The 25,411-nt window shown below is 39.3% G+C and overlaps 2 protein-coding genes and 1 long non-coding RNA gene across 4 annotated transcripts; 1 reads left to right on the top strand and 2 right to left on the bottom strand.

Moving 5' to 3' along the window:
* Nucleotides 1-5,511: 5,511 nt before the first annotated feature.
* On the bottom strand, nucleotides 5,512-6,623 carry LOC143882627 (uncharacterized). The gene has a single exon (XM_077386090.1). The coding sequence runs from the start codon at nucleotides 6,453-6,455 to the stop codon at nucleotides 5,724-5,726; it is 732 nt and encodes a 243-aa protein (XP_077242205.1). The 5' UTR covers nucleotides 6,456-6,623; the 3' UTR covers nucleotides 5,512-5,723.
* Nucleotides 6,624-12,947: 6,324 nt separating this feature from the next.
* LOC143882628 (uncharacterized) lies at nucleotides 12,948-13,977 on the top strand. Its single transcript, XR_013252285.1, has 2 exons — nucleotides 12,948-13,339; nucleotides 13,603-13,977. It is a non-coding gene; the product is annotated as an uncharacterized LOC143882628 (long non-coding RNA).
* A 1,173-nt stretch (nucleotides 13,978-15,150) lies between these two features.
* LOC143884151 (L-ascorbate oxidase homolog) lies at nucleotides 15,151-24,287 on the bottom strand. Of its 2 annotated transcripts, none has more exons than XM_077387572.1 (9): nucleotides 24,206-24,287; nucleotides 23,433-23,768; nucleotides 23,222-23,331; nucleotides 18,817-19,087; nucleotides 17,663-17,765; nucleotides 17,232-17,577; nucleotides 16,333-16,698; nucleotides 16,153-16,231; nucleotides 15,151-15,629 (listed from the first exon to the last, which is right to left on the bottom strand). In XM_077387572.1, exons 2-9 carry the CDS (start codon nucleotides 23,571-23,573, stop codon nucleotides 15,417-15,419), a joined length of 1,629 nt encoding a protein of 542 aa, XP_077243687.1. In that variant the 5' UTR covers nucleotides 23,574-23,768; nucleotides 24,206-24,287; the 3' UTR covers nucleotides 15,151-15,416. The 2 variants fall into 2 exon arrangements, with proteins under 2 accessions (XP_077243687.1, XP_077243686.1); XM_077387571.1 differs by having other exon boundaries at nucleotides 23,433-23,799; nucleotides 24,206-24,246.
* Between the last annotated feature and the right edge of the window lie 1,124 nt (nucleotides 24,288-25,411).

Here is a 25,411-nt window from a genome sequence, read left to right on the forward strand (position 1 = left end):
AATTCTTACCAGAAAGTCACTTTTAAGATCCTTCCTAAGAAAGGCTAAACCGTAGATTTTTGTAGTCTTTTATCTAATAGGTGAGAAGTATATTAAGGCCCTGTTATAGATATTGAGATCCATTTGGCTTTGGGAGTCCAAAACTGATTATTGGAGTCAAGGTTTAAAAAAAAATCAGCAGTGTTGATCTCCCAGACATGCCCCCTTACGCCCCCTTTTAGGACCCAAAAATTCCCCTTTACCGTTGATAGTAAAGATGACATTCGGCATAGTTCCTTGATTAATTACCACAGACAGTCACAGTATGTCTGAATAGATGGTGAAAAGGCTTTCAAGGAGCTTCCCATGATTCCTAGTGTTTGATGATGTGAAACAAAAAGAACGACCCACCGTCTACATTTATCTACCTAACTCATTTCTATATAATCATTATTATCATGCATGGCTAAGATAATATAAACTTATTATCGTGGTTCTCCCTCTCTCTTCTTCTTAATTAATATAATCCTTTGCCATTCAAAAACATATAAGACAAACTTAATTTTACCTTTCTAATCAACTTTATTGCTTGATTAAGAGAATCGTGAGAAAGGCATACAAAGACCAAAACACAATCACAAACGTATCACTTTGGTACGTAAGCCGCTATTACTAATGCTTCTACTCAAGTTCTCAAGGTAGTCCACCTCCAAACCCTCCACCAGCGCCTCCTCCAAATCCACCACCAGCTCCTCCTCCTAGTCCGCCCCCGCCTCCACCACCGAACCCCCCGCCACCTCCAGCTCCTCCACCTAGACCAGCCCCGCCCCCAGCACCAGCTCCACCCCCGAAACCGCCACCGGCACCTCCGCCGAGTCCGCCACCGCCACCACCACCGAACCCTCCACCACCTCCAGCTCCTCCACCTAGACCAGCACCGCCTCCGGCACCAGCCCCACCTCCGAAACCTCCACCGGCACCTCCACCGAGTCCACCGCCTCCTCCACCACCAAGCCCTCCACCACCTCCACCTCCAAGTCCACCACCACCACCGAGCCCAGCACCGCCACCATACCCAGCTCCACCACCTACGCCACCACCACTACCGAGTCCACCACCCCCACCAAACCCACCTCCACCTCCAACCCCACCGCCACCTCTATGGAACCATTTCTCCTCCTCTAAGCCCCCCTTGTTAGCAAGTGCTCTAGCACTGGCATTACAAACAAGAGCACCAAGAAGCACAAAGAGAAGAAGCTTGGTAGGCATGCTTACAAACTTGTTATTAGTAGAAGCTTTTGATGAGATGCGGAGGGGGATGAGTACAGGGTTTATATAGATGATGTAGATATATTTGCATGGAGAGGGAACTGTTGGGAAATTTAATGAGCATCTTCTCACCAAGAAACAGTGTTGAGAGAGTTAAGAACGCCAACTGCCTCCTTTTGAAACATTGACAAGATGAGAGACCCACCGCACCAAGCTGATCGATTTGCCACAATCCTTTTGGTCCCAAGGAAGACTTTTTGGAGTAAACTGGGGGAGGTTCCTCTCAGACCCATCCCTTTCATTGTCAGGTGAAATCATCTATATCCTTTCTTTCCTAGAAGCTTCAGTTGGGTCCATCTTACCCTCTCACCCAACTACACTATAAGGGTTCATTAAGTATACATATAACAAGCATTTTCTTGCAAATAAATGAGAATCAGTTTTGATAAATTCATCCTAATTACCCTATAGTTTTGAATTTGTTCCACTATTTGAAGCTAAATACTGTTTCTTCTTCCTGTTTTATTTTTTTATTTTTTGGTTTTATATTGGTTAAAGGCAGGTCAAATCTAACAGCAAGGGGATTAATTTGTAAATTATATCCTAATTTATGCAACAAGTTTAACCTACTGAAAACTCTTACGAATGTTTATTTTATAACAGAAATAGGGATATTTTTCTTATAAAACCAAGTATTAATTTGATTGGTAACAATAACTTGTTTCTATAGAAAAACACTTTGCTATTCTATTTTTTGTTATGAAAAATAGTTCCTAAAAAATGGAACAAGAATTATTGGGCAAAGACCATCATGAAATTTGAGTTGTGTAAAAAAAAAAAAGTAAAATCATATCTGCGCCAAAGTGTTTCGATAAACATGCGCTCCACTTGTTTGTCGTGTAGTATTTAAAGGGATAGAAGAGGATGTAACGGCTCTCAAAAAGTTATTTAAACCCTTTAAATACTACATGACAAACAAGTGGAGCGCTTGTTTATCGAAACAACTTGGCGCAGATATCATTTCCCTTTTCCAAACGAAATCCTGTTTTGGAACTGTTTTCCCTATAAAAATGACAAAAACGAAGTCTCTTTCCTAGCCATCTGTAACGCGACCCATTCGTCATAGACGAACCATTTACGCCATGTCCTGTTGGGTATATGATATAACCCATGTATGTTCTAATATAAGCCCAATAAGATAATAGACCGGTGTAGTGGGCCTACATGGGCTAGAGTCCATTAACCAGTCATTAACCCTAGTATATCTCTATATATAGGGACCGAAGGCAACAAACTAGGTATTCCAAACTAGATAACTAGGGTGTAATGCTTCAAGTAACCTTGCTTGACTCTAACATGTTCGTGTAAGATTATGAAAACCTATTGTGTGAGCTAAACCAATTATTGGGACTCAAATTAAAATGTAATTTTGAGTCCAATAATCAGTTTGGCACTCACAATAATTAGTTGACATAATCTTAAATGAACGGATTGTTCGTTTAATATTACACAACTGATTGTGAGTACCAAACCGATTATTGGACTCAAAATTACGTTAAATTTGAGTGCAATAATCAGTTTAGCACTCACAATCGGCTGTCATAATCTTAAACGAACAGGTAATTAGCCGGTGCAAATATCTGATTGTACATATTGTAATCTAGGTTCTTGCTCTAGTGAGCTTATGACAGAGGACACTTGCACTGCCATATTTTTGCGACGTTACTACTCACTTTGTTTTACATTTGTTAACTACGTTTTTAGGCCGGGCACCTACAATGCTCAAGACGCGATCACTATCCAATCGGAGAAGTGTAAAATAAAGTGAGTAGTGCACTACCATATTTTGGCAACGGTTAGGCGACGAACTTTCCTATCTAAAAAAAGAGGAAGTCTAAACTGAAGGGAGCCCTTGCAAAAAAGAGGTGAAAGGGCTCTCCTATTGGCTGCACATCACCATCATGCAGCCAATGGGGGAGCCCTTTCACCTCTTTTTTTGCAAGGGCTCCCTTCAGTCTAGAATTCCTCCTAAAAAAAAGGGTAACGGCTTTACTCAATTTGTTTTACACTTTCTAATTAGCTTATCAGGGCACTTACAATGGTCAAGGTGCTATCATTATCAAATCAGATATGCATGGGTTTAGGTAGAGATGGTGGACCCGACCATATCAAAACATGAGGTGTAAAACAGTAGCACTACTCACGTTATGCATGGTTATAAAATGATGGGCTCACCTTATCAAAACATGTGCTGAAAATGATGGGCCACACCCATGGTATGCATGAGGTGTAAAACCAATTCTTCATAGAAAAATTCTAGTAAAATTTTTCAATGGAAACTGTTTTCTAATATAAAATTTTCATGGAAAGAAACACGTTGAGTGTACATTCTAGTAATATAGCAGGTGTTACATTATTGTCAAATATTACACTCATTGGTGGTAATAGATCAGATAAAGTTATGACTTGAATCATTAGAGGGATAGATTAGGCTGCTTAGACTTTATGACATCTTTAGGCAATTTTTTATGAAAAAAAAAAGGAAGTATTCATTAAACATGTATTGAAAAAGTTTTGACAAGACAATTGTTAGAAAATGGATAATTCGATGGAGAATATGCAAATAAATTGAGAGTGCCAGGAGAAGATGGTTAGGAGACCCTGAGTCCCCGTGGGCCCTTTTCTCCTCCATTAAAAGGAGATAGGTGCTTTTCCAAGGTTTGGATTTTTCCAGACGTGGGGGATCTTGCTTTTGCGTGGAACCCCAACAATTTCCCCTCCACGCAGAAGCAACATTGACAATCTCGCCCCTCCACGCACCGGGAATGTCAGAAGCATGAGATCTTCTCCGAGAGACTTTTCCGTTCTCGGATGCACACCGGGGTAGCCGAGATCTTTCCAAGGGACGTTTTTTCGTCCTCGGAGGCAACGCCGGGGTTACGACGCCCCAGCTCTGATACCATTTGTAGGGAATTTAACCGGGTTGAACCTATCCCTGAAAGCTAGCCGTTATGGGGAGGGTGCCCATTCCCATATAAGCCCACCATATCCTTGTATTTTTCCCGTTCTTGCTTTTGCGTTGAACCGCAACAAAGGTCCTCCTCATATTTGGGCCAAATACACATAAAATGACTAACATGGTCAAATAATCAAAACCCGAAACTGTTTCAAAGCAACAAATTAAGTGTTGGCTCAAAATATTAATAAAGGGATTTGCTAGGCAATTTCCCAGAAAGCCATTTCACATCTGGCTTTTGCAGGAGAGAACAGCCGCATCATCTGAATCAAATGAATAAGACAAAATCTACTAAAAAGTGGGCCTGTGTGGCTGTTCTCTTATGCAAAAGTAAAACCGTGAAATGGTTTTTTGCAAAATTGCCTCTAGCAATTCGCGTCAATAAATATGAAAACTTTAAAAATTAACGAGAGAGAGAGAGAAATCAGGGTTTTTGAAAGCATTGTAACAGACTCCATGAAGAATTGTGCTGCATTAAATGAAATACCTCTGCCAAGGTGGAAGGGATTCAAAAAGGCATTTCACTTGCCAGGAAAGTCTGTGTGGTTATTCCCCTTATCTCTTCTGCCTCATTTACATGATCAGATCCTTGATCATCTGCACCAAAATCATTGGGCCTGCCAAATGTAATTAAAAAAATCTTGATCGGATGATTCTAGGCCCTTGATCTATCAAGACTCATTTAGTATTCCACCAAGGAAAGCTATACCATTGATTGCTCTAGTTTTTTCTTATTGCAAATTTTCACAGCTCAATAGAAAAGTATAAACAAATGGCAGGGTGCCACTATTATAAAAAGTGGTGCAGGATATCAGCACTCAAAATTAAACCGAGTAAGACAAACGCACATGGTAGGAAATGCATAAATTTAAAGGGTTTTTGCAGAAGGAGCCTTCTACTTTGCTTTATTTGCAGAAATTGTCTTCTAGACCCTCAATTTAGAATTCCACTTATAAAAAAATTAAAAATAAAGGAACTGCAGGATATGAGCACTCAAAATTAAACCAAAAAAGACAAACGCACATGGGTGGAAATGCATAAATTTAAGTGGTTTTCGCAAAAGGAGTTGCTTTATTTGCAGAAACAGTCTTCTGGTCTGACAATTTACAAATAGAGTCCTTACATTTGAGCGAAATTTGAAAATCCCGTCCATCAAATTGTGACCAGAATACCATGTTAGGGTTTTGGGTTAATTAGAACTTGATAAAGAAGCGAAAACGATAAAACATGGTGAAACAATTCCAACATCCACGCTAATTGCACAACCACATACATAACAACAAAATAGTAAGACAACAAACGTAATTTAGCTTTTTTAAGCAACTTTATTTCTTCATTACGAGAAGCCTGAGAAAGAGAAACAATGACAAAAAAAAAAAGACACAACCAATCACAAACGTAACACTTTGGTACATAAGCCGCTAGTAGTAGTAATGCACTAATGCTTGTACTAAGCTTCTCAAGGTAGTCCACCACCAAGCCCTCCACCAGCTCCTCCACCAAATCCACCACCAGCTCCTCCTCCAAGTCCCCCGCCGCCTCCACCACCTAACCCTCCGCCACCTCCAGCTCCACCACCTAGACCAGCCCCACCTCCAGCACCAGCTCCACCTCCAAAACCTCCACCAGCACCTCCACCGAGTCCGCCACCAGCACCGCCTCCGCCACCAAACCCTCCGCCACCACCAGCTCCTCCACCTAGACCGGCACCGCCTCCGGCACCAGCTCCACCTCCGAAACCTCCACCGGCACCTCCGCCGAGCCCACCGCCACCTCCACCACCAAATCCTCCACCACCTCCACCTCCAAGCCCACCACCACCACCAAGCCCAGCACCTCCACCATACCCAGCTCCACCACCTACTCCACCCCCACCACCTAGTCCGCCACCACCACCGAGTCCGCCACCACCACCAAGCCCACCGCCACCGCCACCTCCAAGCCCCCCGCCGCCACCTCTATGGTACCATTTCTCCTCCTCTAAGCCCCCCTTGTTAGCAAGTGTTCTAGCAGTTGCATTGCAAACAAGAGCACCAAGAACCACAAAGAGAAGAATCTTGGTGGCCATGCTTACAAAGTGGGTAGTAGAAGCTTGTGATGAGATGAGGGGGTGAATGGAGGGTTTATATAGATGATGTAGTAGATGCATTTGCATTGAGAGGAGACGGTTGGGAAATTTAATGGTAAGCATCTTGTCACCACGAAACCGTGTTGAGAGAGTTAAGAGAGCCAACTGCCTTCCTTTAAACAATTACAACAAGAGAGACCCACCACACAAAGTCGATCGATTTGCCACATGCCTTCTGGTTTTAAGAAGACTTTTTGGAGTAAACGGCAGGGGTTTCTTTCAAACTCGTTTATTTTACAATGGTTCATTAACTACATATAACAATCGTTTTCCTGAAGAAGACAACTCTTTTGAAGATGTGGAATGATTGAGTGAACCGGTGTGGGTCCCACTATAATATACAATGAGGTGTGACACTTTCTTGGAAATAAATGAGACCCAGCTTTGATGAATCCATCCCCACCTTATAGTTAAGAATTTCGTAGGGCTGCAACTCGGGTCGGGCGGGTCGGGTTTTGGAGAACCCAACCCTACCGAGAAATATCTCGGTCGGGTCGGGTCGGGTTTTTTTCCGGAAAACCCACGATTCCCAAACCCGGCCCTACCCATGATAAATCTCGGGTCGGTTCGGGTCGGGTCGGGTTTTTTCACGTTGACGCAAATTTTTAAGGAAAATTCTTGTTTGGCAAGGCAACTCAACTCATAGAAGCAGAAATTACACTCACATTACACTTGAATCAAACAATGATGTAATTACACTCACATCACACTTGAATCAAACAATGCTGTAATCAAACAATGTTGTAATTACAATCAAACAATGCTGAGTCAAACACTTGAATCAACTCAACTCATAGAAGCAGAAATTACACTCACATATAGTAACAGTGGGTGCGTGGGTTTTCACTTTTAACTTTGGGATAATTACATTTACACCCCCTCTAGTTTCTGACACATCCACTTCCACCCCTATAGTTTAAAACGTGACAAATACACCCCTGTAGTTTCAATTTGTTTAAGGTTTGCCCCCTCAGCTGAAGGTTCGTCCATAGATTGAATGGTTAGGATGATCCGATGGAGCTGATTTTTTGGGCACACCATATCTATGTCAGGACCCATCAAATGAACGCTTTGGATCATCCAAATAATGTGGGCCCCTACCCGAATCCAAACACTACCAAAAAATCATCCAAATAATGTGGGCCCACATTGTTTGGATGATCCAAAGCGTTCATTTGATGGGTCCTGACATAGTTAGGGTGTGCCCAAAAAATCAGCTCCATCGGATCATCCTAACCCTTCAATCTATGGACGAACCTTCAGCTGAGGGGGCCTACCTTAAACAAATTGAAACTACAAGGGTGTATTTGTCACGTTTTAAACTATAGGGGTGGAAGTGGATGTGTCAGAAACTAGAGGGGGTGTAAATGTAATTATCCCTTTAACTTTTAACTAACAATAGAAAAAAATGTACATACTATAACTTATGTAACTCGGGTCGGGTCGGGTCGGGTCCGGCCCCTTCAAACCCGGCTCGACCCGAAACCCATGAAACCTGAACCCGACCCAGGCTATTTTCGGGTCGGGTCAATGCGGGTCGGGTTTTACCCAGCTCGAGTTGCAGCCCTAGAATTTCGTCAACTAATTGAAGGTAAATACTTTTTTATTTTCCCCCTTTTTTTTAGGGAAAATGACTAAAAAAAAGGACTTTCTACAGATTATGACGTGACAAGGGGGTGTTTTCTAAATTACAAATTTAAAGTGATGTTGACCGGTTTGGATGAGTTTGAGACAAAAATGCCCTCAGTGTAAAAAACGTTGAGTTTTACTCTTTTTTTTTTTACATTTTACTTTAAAGAGTACTTTTTACTCTCTCTCGTTGCAAATATCCCTTGCCGGCAGAAATTTTCAGGCAACTCTCTCCCTCTCTCTGCAAATTTCACCGGCAAATCTCACAGGTTGGTAACCCATCTCTCTCACTGTCACTCTCTCCCTCCCACTCTCTATGTCGTTTTGTCATTTCTGGTTTTGATAAATAAGTGGTTTAGTCGTTTTCTCAGTTAGGGTTTTGAAAAATCAGTGGTTTACACCAATCTCAGTGATTTAATTGATAAATGGGGAATTTTAACTAACTATTGATGGTTTTAATCAACTAATTTGTGAGAAAGTAGTGGTTTAAACACCTAATTTGTGAGAAATTGGTGGTTTAAACCCCTAATTTCTGAGAAATCATTTCTTTAAACACCTAATTTGTGAGAAATCAATCGTTTAATTGATAAATAAGGTGTTTTAACTAACTATTGATGGTTTAAAAACCTAATTTGGGAGAAATTAGTGGTTTAATTGATAAATTATGCGTTTATTCTCCATAGTGATTTGCTCAACACCCTAATAGGCTTGTAATAAAATGAATGAACATGTCATTGCTTTATAGGGGCTGAATTTATTAGAAATCAGTTGTTTAAACCCCGACATTTTCATGTTAACAGTGATTTAATTGATAAATTAGGGGTTTATTCTGCCTAGTGATTTGTTCAGCACCCTACTAGGCTTTTAAAAAATAGAATGGATATTTCACTGGTATATTGGGTTTGAGTTTGCAAGCAATCAGGTGTTTAAACCCCTAATTTTTCATGTTAATAGTGGTTTAATAGATAAATTAGGGGGTTAATTCTCCTTAGAGATTTGCTCAACACCCCAATAGGCTTCTAAGAAATTAAATGGACATTTGTTGATTTGTTTTCTCACATTATGTTTGAACAGGTCCACATCTGATTATTTGGATTGGAATCCATCTTTTGCATATAGTATAAACAACTTATAAACACTCTAAACCATTGCTTACAGTGTATAAACAACTTATAAACACTCTAAACCACTGCTTACAATATATTAAACACTCTAAACTACTGCTTACCCCTATATAAACCACTCACAAACACTATAAACCATTATTTACACTGTATAAACAACTTATAAATACTCAACCATTGCTAAGCCTATATAAACCACTTACAAACACTCTAAATCACTGTTTACGATATATGAACCTCTTGTGAATACTATAAACCACTGCTTACCCCTATATAAACCACTTACAAACACTATAAACCACTCCTTACACTGTATAAACAACTTATAAACACTATAAACCACTGCTAAGCCTATATAAACCACTTCCAAACACTCTAAACCATTGTTTACCCTATATAAACCACTTGTAAATACTCTAAACGACTGCTTACACCTATATGAACCACTGCTTACACTGTATTAACAACTTATAAACACTCTAAACCACTGTTAAGCCTATATAAACCACTTATAAATACTCTAAACCATTGCTAGTCTTATATAAACCACTTATAAACAGTCTAAACCATTGCTTACTATATATTATACACTTATAAAGCCTCTAAACCATTGCTACTCTTATTTAAACCACTTATAAACACTCTAAACCACTGTTTACCCTATATAAACTACTTGTAAACACTCTAAACCACTGCTTACCCTATATAAACCACTTATAAACACTATAAACTACTGCTTACCCTGTATAAACTACTTATAAAGACTCTAAACCACTGGTAAGCCTATATAAACCAATTATAAATACTCTAAACAATTACTAGGCTTATATAAACCATTGTTTACCCTATATAAATCACTTGTAAACACTGTAAACCACTGCTTACACTGTATAAATCACTTATAAACACTCTAAACCACTGTTAAGCCATATAAATCACTTATAAACATTCTAAACCATTGGTAAGCCTGAATAAACAACTACTGAGGATTATAAACCACTACTGACGATTATAAACCACTATTGAGGATTCTTAACCATAGAAGCTATATAAACCACTTATAAACACCACTTAGTGGCCTTCAATAGTGGTTTATCATAGTGAAATAGTGGTTTAACTTAAGAAATTAGTGGTTTACAATAAAGTAACAATGATTATAAAGTGTTTAAAGTAATTTAAATGTGATTGAAGGCTTTGTGCAATGGAAGACAGTAGTTTAACGTGGAGGACCTTAATTCAAGTTTCTAAACATGCCTTATAATGGAAAGAAAAGGGAGAGGGCTAGAAATACACACATTTCCATAGAATGGTGGTTTGTAGTGAAGCTTTTGCAATTTCATATTCCAATAACGTTTTTTTGCAATAGTTATTGCAAATGGAGGCGTTGTGCAATGCAAGGAAGTCTTTGGCATCTAAAAAGGAGGTTTTGTACTATGGAATGGAGCTTTTGGCATCTAAGAATGGTGGATTTGGGTTTCAACAATGGAGGTTTTAGGCTTTCAAAAACGTAGCTGGGAGGAAGAAGAGGGAGAAAGGTGGGTTTTGGGATTTATATTGTAAAGGTAATGATTACAAGAAAAGTGATTTGATAGAGAGAGAGAGAGAGAATAAAGAGCATTTTAGTCATATGCACTCTTGATTGGTAATTTAGAAAACACCCCCTTGTCACGTCATAGTCAGTAGAAAGCCTTTTTTTTTAGTAATTTTCCCTTTTTTTTCAATTTCATATATATTAAGGGCGATGATATTTTCACCCCCCTGCAGTATGCACTCGCCCACACCCCACCCCACCCCCCCCCCCCCCCCCCCCGCGCTCATAACGTGAACAGTTGGCAACTTTAAACCCTTTTTGACGTCAAATCACGTTAAGAGGGGGGCTAATGCGAACTGCAGGGGGGGAGGGGGTGAAGATATCATCGCCCAAGATTAAGATCGGCCTAAATCTGACAGCTAGGGGACTACTTTTAAAGTATATCCTAATTTTGGCAAAAGTTTGCCCTTCTTAAAAACATTTTCGAAAGGATATCATGTTGGACTTAATTGTCTCTCATTGGTGGCCCGCATTGTTAGCAAAACCGTGATTAGGGCCGGGCGAAATTCAAGTTTAATATGGTATATGTTAAAAAAAAAAGTAAACACAGAAATAGGCGTTTAAAATTTTGTCATTTGCAAGATATAGTGGGTGTAAAGTTAGATAGCTAGGCCAAAAAACACATTTAGTACGTCTAGAATGCATTTTAATCGAATTTAAAATGTTTTACACAAAAATGCCATTATAAAAAGGGCAGTGATAAATCGAATATCTTAAATCGACTCCCCATGTGTCTATCTCTCTCTAACCCGAGAGAGAAAGACACGTTGGAGTCGATTTAAGACATATGGGAGTCGATTTATCACTCCCCTAAAAAAATGTTTTACACAAAAAGAGGAGTTTTTTCACTATAAGAGTTTTAAACCAAGTATTAAACGGCACGCCAATAAAACACGTTTTTTTCAAAGAAATAAAATGCCATTTAAAATGGTATTTTGCCAGCTATGGTCGCAACAATACTTTCCAGTATTTTGTTTCCTGATTTTTAACCACTTCACCCTCATCTCCACTTGGAGACACCGCTTAATCATGAAAAACAATTCACGGTAGCTAAACATGCCTAGTGTTTCTTTTGTTTCCATGGTTTTTAATGAATTTTTTTTACCGAACATAAAAAAAATAAAAAAAAATAAATAAATCAATTTTCATGTTTTAGCACTAGGGCTGCACAAAAAAATCGGCTAAACTGATAAACAGAACCGAACCGAACCGGGCCTTTCGGTTTGATTTGGTTCGGTTTTTCTCATCATTAGTTTGGTCACGGTTTAGAATTTTACAGAACCGATCCCATTGGTTCGGTTCACGGTTTTAGATTTTTAAACCGAAAATTAACCGAACCGAACCGAGAAATGGAGGAAAAGACTTACTGATTTTGTGTCATTATCAAATCTAAGGTGAGTTATTTCATTTGCAAAGAGAAGATGGGTGATTTAAACAAGGGAAGTGTGTCTATATCAATTCCTTGTATTCAAAAGTAAAGAATACATTCACCCCTTTCCCTTAGACCACTCCTTAGAAGTGTAAAAAGAATAGTCATAAATACTTAGAGGAGCTGTCCAAAAGAAGAAAAGATGGGGAGAGATATATCATCCCCTTTATAAGGCCCTCGATTTGGGATAGAGAAGGAGGGATCTTTTCATTTTTTGTTTCGTGTGTGTGTGTGTGTGTGTGTGTGTGTGTGTGTGTGTGTGTGTCAGAGAGAGAGAGAGAGAGAGAGAGAGAGAGAGAGAGCTTGCTGGTCTCGTTGCACACCGTTGATGGTCGATTCGAATAGATAAACCTTTTTTTTTATAGATAAATGTATTTAACTACTTGATTTGGATTTGTACCGGATAAACCGGGAACCGAATCGAACCGAACTGGTCAAAATCGGTTTGGTTTGGTTCGGTTATACCCCCGATCGGTTAGGTTATTGTTTGGATTTTCTCCAAACCGATTTGACTGGTTCGGTTTAAAAAACTCCCTAAACCGAACCGGTCCGAACCGTGTGCAGCCCTATTTAGCACTGTGAGGCTGTTTGGATGTGGGGAAAATTTTATGGAAAATATGGAAAATATTTTTTCCATGGAAAAAAAAATTCAAGGGTATAGTGTGGTTGCATTTTTCCTAGATAAACATGGAGAATTTTCAATCTTGGAAATATCTTTTATGGAAAATAAGCTAGTCAAACGCTTTGCACATGCATCTTACAATTACTCTGTAGTCCAGAGTCTAGACAACCACAAGCTACAAACAAGAAGAAAGAAAAGGACACAAGAGATCCACAGCCAAACCACTAGTCTGTAGAACATTATCCACACAAACATTTGGGCGACCAAATAAATGTGGAAGAGGGAAGAAAGATAGACTAAGAATCAACCGTGAGGTATAATGGAACGCATCTCTGGTTACTGCTCTCCATTTCTTCTCATGCGCTCGTACAGCAACAATCACTCTACACTATCAAAACCAACACAATTTCTTTGGCACAGCAATGATTCCAGGCCACTACGAGGACAAGCTAGTCTTCCCCCAAGACCCCAAGCTCTCAACACTTCGTCTCTCATTCTCACTATCAAGTCTCCTGCTTCTTCTGGGGACTATTCCATCTTCATTCCAATCAGGTACTATACTTTCACCTTACCACCATAAACCTCTCTCTTTGTCTGCCTCCAATTTTCAGTGTCTGCTTATTTTGGTAGCAAATCATTTGCCCAATAAGAGGCCACTTTCCCTGATTCCATGAAACCCTGCATGTGTTGGTTTGAGAACTTAAGATGGTTCTAATTATGAAACAACCAATTACACCAAAAGCTTAAGCTGTTAAGAGTGTGTTATTTAATCATTTATACTTCAACACTAATTTCCCATTTTTTTTCCCTTCCAGTGCGGCACTTTTTTTCATCTACTGGATAGCCAATTTCGTTGTACCAGATATAATGTCCAAGGATTTTCGTTTGGAGAAACCAAGCGAAGAAGAGATAATAGAGAAATCAGGTTCATTAGGAGATGAGAATGGAAGCATGCCTACCAATATCAATTCAAGCTCGCGTCCAAAGAAGCGCAGTGTAAAGAAGCAAATCTCCAAGCAAGACATTCAATGAAGGCTGTCAAGTTCGAAAGCTTTTTTTGCTTCCATGTTCATTTCTTTGAGATCAAGAATGAAATGACCAAGAACTTATTTGAGGCAATTCTATTAAGCTAATCTTTTTATTCCCTGAAATATCATATACGATCAGTGCAACTGACTTTTTTTTATCAACCTTTTTCTTTAATTTAAGAATAAAAATTATTTATTTCTTACGCAAAAAATTTCTTATATTTTTAAAGTTATGTAGAAGAGAAATGGATGTTCAATTCCTATAAATATTCTCACATAAACACACTAGTTGTTCAATTTTTTCCCTCTGCCAAATTTGTTCTCTTTCTTCCTCTGGCCGAGGCAAATATAGACGTGTTTGCAAGGCTGTTTGAGTGCACATCCCTGAAGGCCTCAAGTGAAGCCATTGCATCCTAGAGGCATATGCTGGAGAATCAATCTGCACTGTCAATTCATCAAATGTTGAGGTACTCCCCATGATGATAGCAAGGCAGGCTTTATTTTATCGTTGGATAGGCTTAATATCCTCTGTTTCCATCAAGAACAGCCCCCAAATGGATAGGGTATACAAGCAAAAAAAGCCTATACCAGGAGTTTATTTAAGATAAAAATCATCCAAGCAGGGTAGCTCATCCCAGGAGCAGCTTATCCAAGGATTTCTATCCCAGTGAAGAACAGCCCCAAAACCTATAAACTTTGAATACACAGGAAGATAAAGAAAGTTAACTTGTATTCAAATCATTCAATGGGAAAAACTGCCTCTCTACATTACATGTCCAATATAGTTAAAGAAAATCAAACCTTCATTCCTTTCTTAATTTTATTCAAACTAAAAGACTACGCTACTACTAACCGATCCTAATTCAACTAGGATTCCATACTTAGCTAGGCTTGAAACTAACAAGGAACTGAAAATTAACAACAAACCTAAATAAATCAAGAACCGTTCTACATTGAAGAACCTCCATGCCAATAAAATCAAGTACAGAAGTCGACAGTATACACATGGGTAGGATCCTGAAAACCAGTTTATCAATGTCTACTTCCAAGAATTTCGTCATTCATCCAACTTGATTAGCCTTCAGGACTAAAACACCATATATAAAGATGAGATGGGGGGGATTTTCAGCATTCTAATCACAGTATTAGGGTTCTTAGGAGATATATTGAAATTTTACTTGCTAAATTTCTAAGTTTTTTCATCTACCACAAGCCCTAAACATCATTTTTCACAGACCCAAAGCCCCATACTGTTCTTTGCATGCAGAAGCACAAGTACACTTGCAGATTGCAATGTTCTGGTTTACTTAGTTTCTCTCACAACCAAGTCATCCATGGTGGCAAGGAGTCATCATATAAACTGACTAATTGGCTTTATCATATGTTATAATGTGAGGGCAAGACAATGGCATGAAACAATGCTTAGCATCCAAAAAATGAAAAACAGATAAACCAGTCTAAAATAAAAATCGATACAATAAAAATGGCTTAAACGAAGCTCTGCTTGAGTTGAGCTCTTGTCAGATTTTCAGCAAGGAACTCATCTCCAATTACATCCAAGAAACAGTCACCCCCTCGTGACGGAATCCGGGCCTGCTGGATCAGAGAGGTCGAGTTCGACGACCTGATGCCCGACCGCAGAGAAGAGCATTCTTAGGAATTGGATATTCGTCTCTCCAAGAATTTGCAGGGGAGTAGACACGAAAATAAAACTGCTGTCCCAAATACTGTCGGGCCCAGTTCTCTGATCTAATGTTCCACATACCTACATTATCCAGAGACATGTAAACCGCAGACCATGACTGTGGATACACCTGCACTCAGGAATACACAGCGCAAGTATATAAGAAAATCAGCTTTTTTCCCCTACCCCAGCCAAAGCTGGTAGAGGTAAATGTTATTAAAAAGAGTAGGAAATGTAGCACTGAGACCATGTTTGGAAGCCATGAAAGTTTTTCCATGGAATGTTAGTTTATCAAGTGGTGGGAGAGTGACAAGGAGGGTGGGAGATGGAGAGAATTGCGAGGGCAACAGTAAGAGGAGGGTGAGAAGTGACTGAAAACAGGGAAGAGAAAAACACTACCCAAAATACAGTTTTTGTTTTTCCTTATTTTTCAGCCACTTAGCACCATCTCTTCACTCATTCCCTCTCAATTCTCTCCCTATCCTACTCTCCCTACCCTCTCAACACTTGGTATACAAATATTCCATGGAAAAAATTTCATGGTCGCCAAACATGGCCTAAGTGGGAGCAATAGTGTAGCATATGTAGGCATCTTTTGTGGCTACATTGAAACAAATGGGGGATGGCAGTACTTGGGTGAGTATTTTTCCTACCTGAATAGTGCAACGAGCAACCGTGTCCCTCAGATTGTAACTTAGCCTGCTTGCTGGTGTCCACTGCCCTCCATCCATCCTGCTCATTTCGCCAAATATCCAAATTTTCAGAAACAAGAAAAAAGAAGAGGGAAAAAAATTAGCAATTTGATATATAGTTAGGCAATTTATATATCTTACCCGACAACAAAGAAGGAATAACCATCAATATGCCATGACTGCACAGTGTTTTCGTAGTTTTCAAACACAATTTCAACATAAGATCGGAAATCAGCGGCCATGACGGATGTTTGAAGGTAACCACCTCCACCAGTAGGGTTATCTGGAATGCTACCGAGACTGAAGACGCCGGAGATCTGGTAGAAGTCGGCTACTTTCAGTGGTGTGTCTGCTAGAAGGAAAGATACACTGTTGACAGCATATCTCTGCTTGCCATTGATAATAGGAGCCGAGTTCGCGAGCCTTATGGTTCGGGATGTGTTGATCAATCCATAATGATAAGAACCCTGGGGATTGGGTCTGGGTCCACTAGCTGTAAGATTCCATCTGGTTTCATAGAGAATTTAAAGTAACTGAATATATGAAGTTCTGCTATGAAAGAAAGAGGAGAAATTTGCAATGTCGAAAATATGATAACAAGATATAAGTCATCCATCTCCTTCTTGAAATTGAATTAACTATCAGCTATTCAGAAGGATGAATAGAGGTTTTGAGCCTTTCTTGACTGTCTCTGAGTATGAAATTTATTAGGTTCCATTATCCAAAGTCAATAGAGTTTAACTTTGATACACAATCCCAAACACACACAACATGGTAGCCAGAATTCTACTAATCTTACCGTAGGATCAACATAATTGTTAAATCCCTTGTAGAACAGAATTACAGTTTACAGCACAGTTGTTGGGTGAAAAATGTCAACATATAAACTTCACACTATTGACATCAATTGATTTTGATTCATGCAAACATCATTAGCATATAATATAATCTCAATCACTCAAACAGAAGAGAACCACCAAACAAAAAAGGGAAAAAAGTAAACAGTGGAGATGTTCTAACAAGTGAAAGAACGAAAATACCGGACAGATCTAGCTTGGTTGAGGGACCAATCAATCTGAATGGTGGGCCCTCCCGGAGGGGAACCTGAAACTGCTCCAGCTGAGTTACTGTAATGTAGTATGGCAGTGGTTGTGAGCACCGGCGTGGTGAAGCGTGAGGAGACCACAATGTAGTAATCCTTTGGAGGCTGATCAGCCGTAACCAATACAGAGTAAGACTGCCCCAGATGGACATCGAGAGAAGAGTAAGAGTTTTGGAGCGTGTGAGATCCTTCCACCTCAACCAGAGTCATCGTATGTCCTTCAATTCGGAAGTTGATAGAAGTCGTCAACCCGACATTTGATATCCGGAACCTATATGTTTTACCTGTGCAATCGAGTTTTACAAACAAAATATTATAGACTATATTAATGGAGATCCATGTAACGTATTCTAAGAAAGTGATAATTACCTTGATCAACAGTGAATGTATAACCATTCCAGCCACGGCCATTGATAAGAAGCCCATCAGGAAAAGGAAGATCGTGTCCACCATCTAAGATTGCTTTCAAGTCCTACAAAACAAAAAAGATGCCTTTGTAATATAAAGTCCCGCAAGGATGAAGAGGAGGAGAAATAACCAGAAAGCGGACTCATTACAAGAAATAAAATAAAAAATGAAATCAATGAAAAATGAAGCAGATATAAAAAGCAAACTAAATGATAAACAAAACTATCCAGATGGGAACAAGGACATAAAAAATAAAGAGCTCAAAGGATGTTCACTTCATACTGAATAATAGTTTAGCAAGCATTTTTTTTGTTGTTTTTTATTTTGTTTTTGTTTTTTTGAATGGTACCAAGCAGTTAAAGAGGACCAATTCAGTACTTGCAGCAATTCTGAAGCCCAGTCTGAAATTGAAGTCTGCCGATCTCATTGCTGCAATTGATGGGGCATCCACCAATTCACTGAGAATTCAGTATCATTTCACATGGGAGCACATTGCTCCCACCAATGGGATGGGGTAACTTAAACTCATCCAGACTACAGACGCTATTCAGCCTTTCAACATCCTAAAATTCAGTACCCCTTCCTAGAAATGATTCATGATTCATCTTGAATCTTATTTGATAGAACAAAAAAGAACATCAATTTTCTGGTAGGCAAGAAAGAAGATCATGGGCTGAAAGAAGAAAAAATTGAAATGTAGGTAGTACACTATGACTGATAGCTATCCTAGTTCAGATTGGTTTGATGCTTTGATCACTATGACATAGTTTCTCACGACATAAAATATGCATGGACTGTATAAATTTGACAGGAATTTGATGTTGAAGTTAGAATGTGTTTGACTTGGCAATAGCCTAGCTATAGCTTTCTTGAGCAATCTGACCATAGTTAATATTTCTTGGATAAGTTTTTTTATTATATATTCTAGATTTTAATATTTTTTAAAGAATCATTTTTTTTTTTTTTTGCATTTATGATCCAATTTAACAACTTGATCAAACTCCTGCCATTTACAGTCAAATTCTATATTCAGACATTGTCAAAAACATCTAAGGTTTATCATAGTATAAAGTTATAAACAATGCCATATGATTTTAACAATTCAGTTTACTTACAGTGTGATTGGCCTTGAACCAGTCACCAGCCAGTACAGTATAATCTCCAGCGGGTGGAGGGAAAGGTACTGGAATCAGAGGGCGGCTCAAGATCTTCAAAGCCCCAAACCCTCCAGCAGCCTTGTGGAAGGCGAGCGACGGGAAGTAAAAGTAGCTACCAATTTGATCCTTCACTTGAAGCACATAAGTGAAGTTCATCCCTGGCGGGATTGGACAATTGGTGCCATAAACTCCATCTTGCCATGAATTCCTCCTCTGTTGAATGCCATTCCTGTTCAAGAATCACACAAATGTATCACATTCCGACGTAATCACATCAAGTATAGGAATACATGAGGGTTTAACATTTGAGAATTCCTCCTCTGTTGAATGCCATTCCTGTTCAAGAATCACACAAATGTATCACATTCGGACATAATCACATTAAGTATAGGAATACATGAGGGTTTAACATTTAAGAACCCTATTCAAAACAACAAATAACATTTCATTTTCCTACCTTTCCCTTCATTCTTTCCTCTTCCCTAAAACTGTACAGCATAACTGTTGGAAATTTTTAGAGGGTACTGTTGATGATAGAAAACAGAAACTTGTTGCTTCAAGGCGTGATATCACTTTCCTTAAGACAAGATTCGCCCCCACTAGTAGTGTGCAAAGGGGATCCGCGAATTGCCTCCAAGATACAATGAAGCATAGTAGGGAAGCCCTACTAATGTTTGATGACGCGTAGCACTAGCGGAATCAAACCCGAAATGCCCTTCCGAAATTTCAAGCCTTAGAGAAATCTCTAGATTCTGTTTCTGCAGAAAAACAGTATCTAGAACAGTAAACAAAAGAAAAAACAGTATGTAGAAATACTTGGGGATTTTTGTAGGAGTGTAGAAGAGAGTGTAAAGTCAGTCAGAATTGCCAATTCAATTTCTATCTGAAATGACTGAAGTTTGCACATTTTTATAGACCATCTGGTGTCTTTTCAGTGTGAAAAACACCTCTACAGGGCACCTTTCCAGAATGTTTGAAATCTGACCGTTAGATCGCACCCATTGATATTGAACGGTCCTGATCGATCCTAGATGTGACTGTTGGCTTGAGTAAAACCTCTCTCCAACCCAGTCATCGTTAGATCAACCATCTATGGTGTGGATCGCACCCCCTTGGCACATGACCGTTGGGGAAAGGGACACAACCCATTTGATCACACCCTTTGACCGTTGGAGTCATGGGCCCGTTGGGCCGACCGTTAGGCCCGAACCGAAACCCAACCCAACTGAACCATTCGGCTTGATGGGCCTGCGAACCATTTGACCCACCCATCCGACCGGTCCACCTTTATCTTGATCCAACGGTGCAGATCAAATCTGGAAAAATTAAAGGCTCCAATCGCTCCTCGCGACGTTGCGTACGTGCGAAGTGCAAAGTGCGCCTAAAAAAGCGCCAATAAAGCGCCACTATGCGCCCTATAGCCCATTGCCCACGCCGCGCGCGCGCGTGTGCGAACGGTGCGTTGCACCGTCCCGCGGGTCCAACCATGGGTTCAACCCAATGTGCAATCAACAAGAGTTAGAAAAGGTAGTGCTTTATAAGCCCTTCTCTTTCTTTTCTCTCATCCGATGTGGAACTATCTTTTCAACTACACTTCTACATCCTTTTGTAAAAGCAAATATTTCCAAGAAAACTTTTTCTTTTTCCCAAACGCTTTTGATAAAACATTTTCCAAAACAATAAAACATGTAATATACATGATTTTAAAAATACAAAATCACTAACAATAACCCGGACCTATTAGGACACCCACTTCAAAATAACCATTGCCGAGTAAAAAAGTAGAGACTCGGAAAAGGATCCGACCAGTAAGGGATTTGAATGTATCATGAGTCATGACCAAGACAGGTGGATCTGTTGACACCCCTAACTCAAGGTGGCAAACGGGCCCGGCAAGGCACGGCACGAAGCCGTGGACCGTGCCGGGCTTGGTTGGGCAGGCCGGCGGGCCGGCACGGCACGGCCCGCGAGCCCCGTTCCCCCTTTATAAAATGTTTTTATTTTAAAAAACCCGAAAATACCCCCCAAAAGTTGTTTCAAATGGCTAGTTTGGGGGTATTTTCATCCAAAACATATATTTTCATAAAATCCTGAAAATACCCCCCCAACGACTCTTTTTGGGGTATTTTGGAAAGTTAAAAGCTTTTTACCAAATTACCCCCCCCCCCAACTAGTTGGGGGGTATTTTGGGTTTTCATTGTTTAAATCTTTTACCTTTTACCTTCCCTAAATACCCTCCCCAACAACTCTTTTTGTGGATATTTAAGTCATTTCATGTCTTTTACCAAATTAACCCTCTTAACAACTAATTCTAGGGGGTATTTTGGATTTTTATTGTTTAAATCTTTTACCTTCCCTAAATATCCTCCCCAACAACTAGTTTTGGGGGATATTTTGGGAAGTCAAAAAATAACCCACCCAATCCTATAAATACAACTTTCCACCCCCTTCATTTCTCACCAAAGCTCTCTCTCTATTATCTAAACTCTCCAATTAACTTATCTCTCTCCCTAATCAAGTTCTCTCTCTCCCTAATCAAGTTTTCCCTCTCTCTCTCTCCCAATCAACTTCTCCCTCTCTCTCTTCAATCTACTTCTCTCTCTAGTTAGTAGCACTAACTACTCATCAAGAGGGCAGTGATTGGCAATTAACACGAGGGCGGCGATTGGCGATCAACAAGAGGGCGAGATTTTGCTCAAATAGGTTGAGGTTGGTACCCATTTAAATATTTAATTGTATTTCTCCTTTCATTAATTTTTTTTAAACCTTTCTTAATGGCCGATTCGGAAGAAGTTTTCTACCCCAACATTGGCCATGACAACAACCAAGTCATGGGCAATGATGAGTTAATGGAAGTTTGTTTTGGAGGTCAGTGGAGTGAAGACGATGTTGAATTTGAAGTCCAAAATGAACCCAACCTTAGCCGCATTAGTGCGAGTGAGAGCCAAGCTCCTTCTCGCTCTAAAGTTAAAAGGGGTAGAACTTCAACTGATTGGTCTACTTTCACTCGTGATTGCCACCTTGACACCTATACATTATACAAGAACCCCTTGTTTCGATAGATAAAGCCGCCCCCTTCTATTCTAATGTCTCTCATATGATAAATGTGAATCCCTTTAAAATAAAGATGAATTATGTGGCACGGAAAAATACCCGCATTAAAAGTACACACACAATTTCATGGGCCCTACGAAGATTGGGCCATAGACTATAATCGCATGATGTTATGCTCGTTTTTCCTTATTTGCCCAATCTTGAAGATGAAGCACGGAAGATGAAGAAAATAGGATCCATTCGAGACCTTTACTCTCCTAATAATAACAAGAACACAAAAATAACAATTGCCAGACCCAACGACCTAACCCAAGAGACATATCCTAATAAAGTACTACTCTATCCTAACTGACTAAATCTTATTACAATCTCGTCCACCAAAAGAAACACTCGTATCACATGATTTGACGATCCTAGCCCTTTGATTGGTCAAAATTTATTTTGTAACTTTACGAGCCATCCATTTGATAAAGAAAGCCTTTTCCACTGCAGGCAATGCCTAACAACTATTACCGCAAGCATGTTCGGTTTGCATGAAAACCAGGCTTTCCTAGGGGTTTTACTTGGGTTTTGGGAACCAAATCATTAAAATCTCCTTTTTGGTTGCCAAAATACATGAATGAAATCCCTTAAGACTACCAGAAATGTCTCTCGGTTGTCTTCTACTTGTCACTTATTGATGATCTTGTTGGGGTTCCACACAAAAGCAAATTACATAGGGATAAGTGAAATGGATGGGGATGGGTTATAAGGGAATAATAGTTATTTTATCAAAAGACATGGGTACGCTTCCATAAACGATGGTCATTAATATGTTGTTAGATGCATGGTGAAGCATTGAAGGTTCTTAATAAATCAGGACCGATATTTCCCACCTCCTCCTCTCCTTGGGAGTTGTGACAGTGTCACACAGAGCAAACGTCACGTAATAAAGATAGGGGGTGGAAATACCAATATTAGGGAGTGGACATATCAATATTAGAGGGTAGAAATATCGGTCCCTAATAAAAAACAAGTACGAAGAAAACGTCTCATCCGCCGATCCGAAACTTAGGGAGATGATATTTTCACTCCCCGCCACCCCTATACCATGATTTGACATGAACAGTTGGCAACTTTAACGCTTTTTGACGTGGGGGAGGGGGAGTGAAAATATCAACGCCCGAAACTTCCTACAATTTCATATTTCGGAATCAGAGGTTTCGGATTTCAGAAAATCTTGCCATACACCGAAAAGAACAGAGCTTCCTAAAATCAGAAAACTGGGAAAAGCAACCCAAAAAGAAGAGGAATATGTTACAAAACATACCAAGAGATGAGGAAGGGTTCATCCAAGCTGTTGAAGACATTGATAATCAAGTTATCGTTGGTAACTGAATCGATCTGAGGACCTGGAAACTGGCCATTGATCAAAATCCCCTGCGAAAATTCTCTCATTTAGCAAAACAAAAACCCACTTGCACCAGAAAGAAAATCTATCAAACAAATGATAAAAAAAGGTAAAAGAACTCTCGTCATACCTGCTGTTTTACACCGAGAGGGTAAATGTCGCCATAAGTCACATTCCACGTGAAGAACCTGTAAGGATCTTCACCATTGACCAAAACAGAGAGAAATAAGAAGAAGAAAAAGAAACAACACAAGACCCGGTTGTTTCTCATCTCGTTTAATCTCTCTCTCAGAGCAGATTCTAAGATGTGGGTTTCGAGCTTTTTTGTCTTTGTCTGGTTGTGATACAACAGAGGAAGAGTTGAAAGGCAGTATTGAGGGAGTTGCAGAGAAGTGGGTTTTGTCGGAAAGAAAGATTGGGTTTTCTTTTCCTTTCCCTTCCCGCTTTTTCTGCCGATCGTCGGTGTCTGGATTTTATAAAACAGATCACTGTATGAGCTGTCACTCGAGTAAATATGATTAGTCACCCGCACAGAGAAAGAAAGATAAATTTGACTAACAATCCAAAAATTAAATAAGGGAAATTTTACCAAAGATCACATTTACAAATGGGTGATGTTAAAGTGATTTGACGTCAAAAAGCGTTAAAAGAAGTCTGCGAATTATCCTACAGTCGGTGCAAATTTATCACCTCCCTTACAAATAACTACTTAAACAATGGATCAGCTACTGTTTTCATTTTAGGTTATGTTTGGCAACAACCATGAAAATATAATTCATGGAATATTCGTCTACCCCAGGTACAAAAAAAAAAAAAAAAAACAAGGAACAGACATGGGGCTCCGCAGAGAGGGGATAGAAAATAGAGAAAAAAATATATCTGTTTTTAAAGAAGAAATTTTACCTCCTCTGTTTCGGTGCCCAACTCATGGTCTCCTCACTCGCCACCAACTCAAATCTATCCTTCTGCCGCACCTCTCCACTTCACTCTTACAAGTTAGAATAGGTAAACAAATATTCTATATTGCCCTGCAGGAGGGCATTTTTCGGGGTAAAAGACTTAAATACCCTGTGTTCTAAAAAAACAAAATACACTTTATTTTAGTCATTGAAAATTTATTATTTTGAACGTAATAAAATTTTCTTTAATAAACATTAATTTAGAGGAAAGTGTTCAGCTTATCTGAGGAAATTAGACCTATTTGATCATCCTAACCCAATCAAAGGTGGAGGGAAAAATTGGATAGAGAGTGTATGACGATGTTTCTGCCTATTTTTTTCCTTCACAAATGGCAGGGTTAAGATGATCGTATGGAGCTGATTTTTGGTACATTCCTTTCCCTCTATTAATTTATTAACTATTATTAGATAATTGATTAAATATATTCAAATAATTAAACTGACCCCTCTCTATCTGCAACTAAACCAGCGCCTGCTTCTACAACTAAGTATTTTTTTTTAATATTTTTTTAGTTTTTCTTCTCCTTATTTGAGTTTTACAAAAAAAAAATTCTTCAAATGGGCTATCGCAGGACAAACAAGTACTCCAAAATACCCCATCTTCTTTTTACAAATTTTTCTAGTTTTCATCTCCATCACCGCCAATGTCGACAACCTGGATGTGGAATGTGGAGAAAGTAGAAGGAGGGGATGAGGAGGAAGAAAAGAGATTTGAAGTAATTTAGGAAAGTGTTGACAATAAGTAAGAGAAAGACCATGAAAGTGTACAAGAGGCAAGTTTTTGCAGTAATTTAGGAAAGTGTAAAAGAGGTAAGCACCGGACGCAATTGGCATGAACACACGGAAAGCTAGGAGGCAAGCGTTGGACGCGATTCGTATTTATTGAACATGATTGATTCTATACTGTTGCCTACTTTAGTTCTTTCTATGTATACACGATTTGTATAGAATAAGTTTCCTTTTTTATTCATTTGATTCCATTATCGATGCGATTGTGAAGTTATGTAATATTTTATATACACCATCTTACATCAATGTAAAAGACAACCATTTTACATCAATTTGTATATCAGCCTAAATACCCTTCATTTAGTGAAAATAATAAAATATCCCCTATTTTAAACCATCTACTATAATAATTTATGAATGT

The sequence above is a fragment of the Tasmannia lanceolata genome, unplaced genomic scaffold (genome assembly GCF_043159265.1).
Source record: "Tasmannia lanceolata isolate RefF3 unplaced genomic scaffold, GAP_Taslan_0.1 ptg000008l, whole genome shotgun sequence".
Taxonomy (NCBI): domain Eukaryota; kingdom Viridiplantae; phylum Streptophyta; class Magnoliopsida; order Canellales; family Winteraceae; genus Tasmannia; species Tasmannia lanceolata.

Bases quoted from the DNA above. Each gene is read 5' to 3' on its own strand.
- LOC143882627 (XM_077386090.1), bottom strand. From the start codon at position 6,455: ATGCTTACCATTAAATTTCCCAACCGTCTCCTCTCAATGCAAATGCAT.
- LOC143884151 (XM_077387571.1), bottom strand. From the start codon at position 24,231: ATGAGTTGGGCACCGAAACAGAGGAG. The intron at 17,766-18,816 runs GTAAGTAAACTG...TTTGTTTTGTAG, and splicing joins GGTTCAAGGCCAATCACACT to GACTTGAAAGCAATCTTAGA. The intron at 16,232-16,332 runs GTAAGATATATA...CGAAATGAGCAG, and splicing joins TATTCCTTCTTTGTTGTCGG to GATGGATGGAGGGCAGTGGA.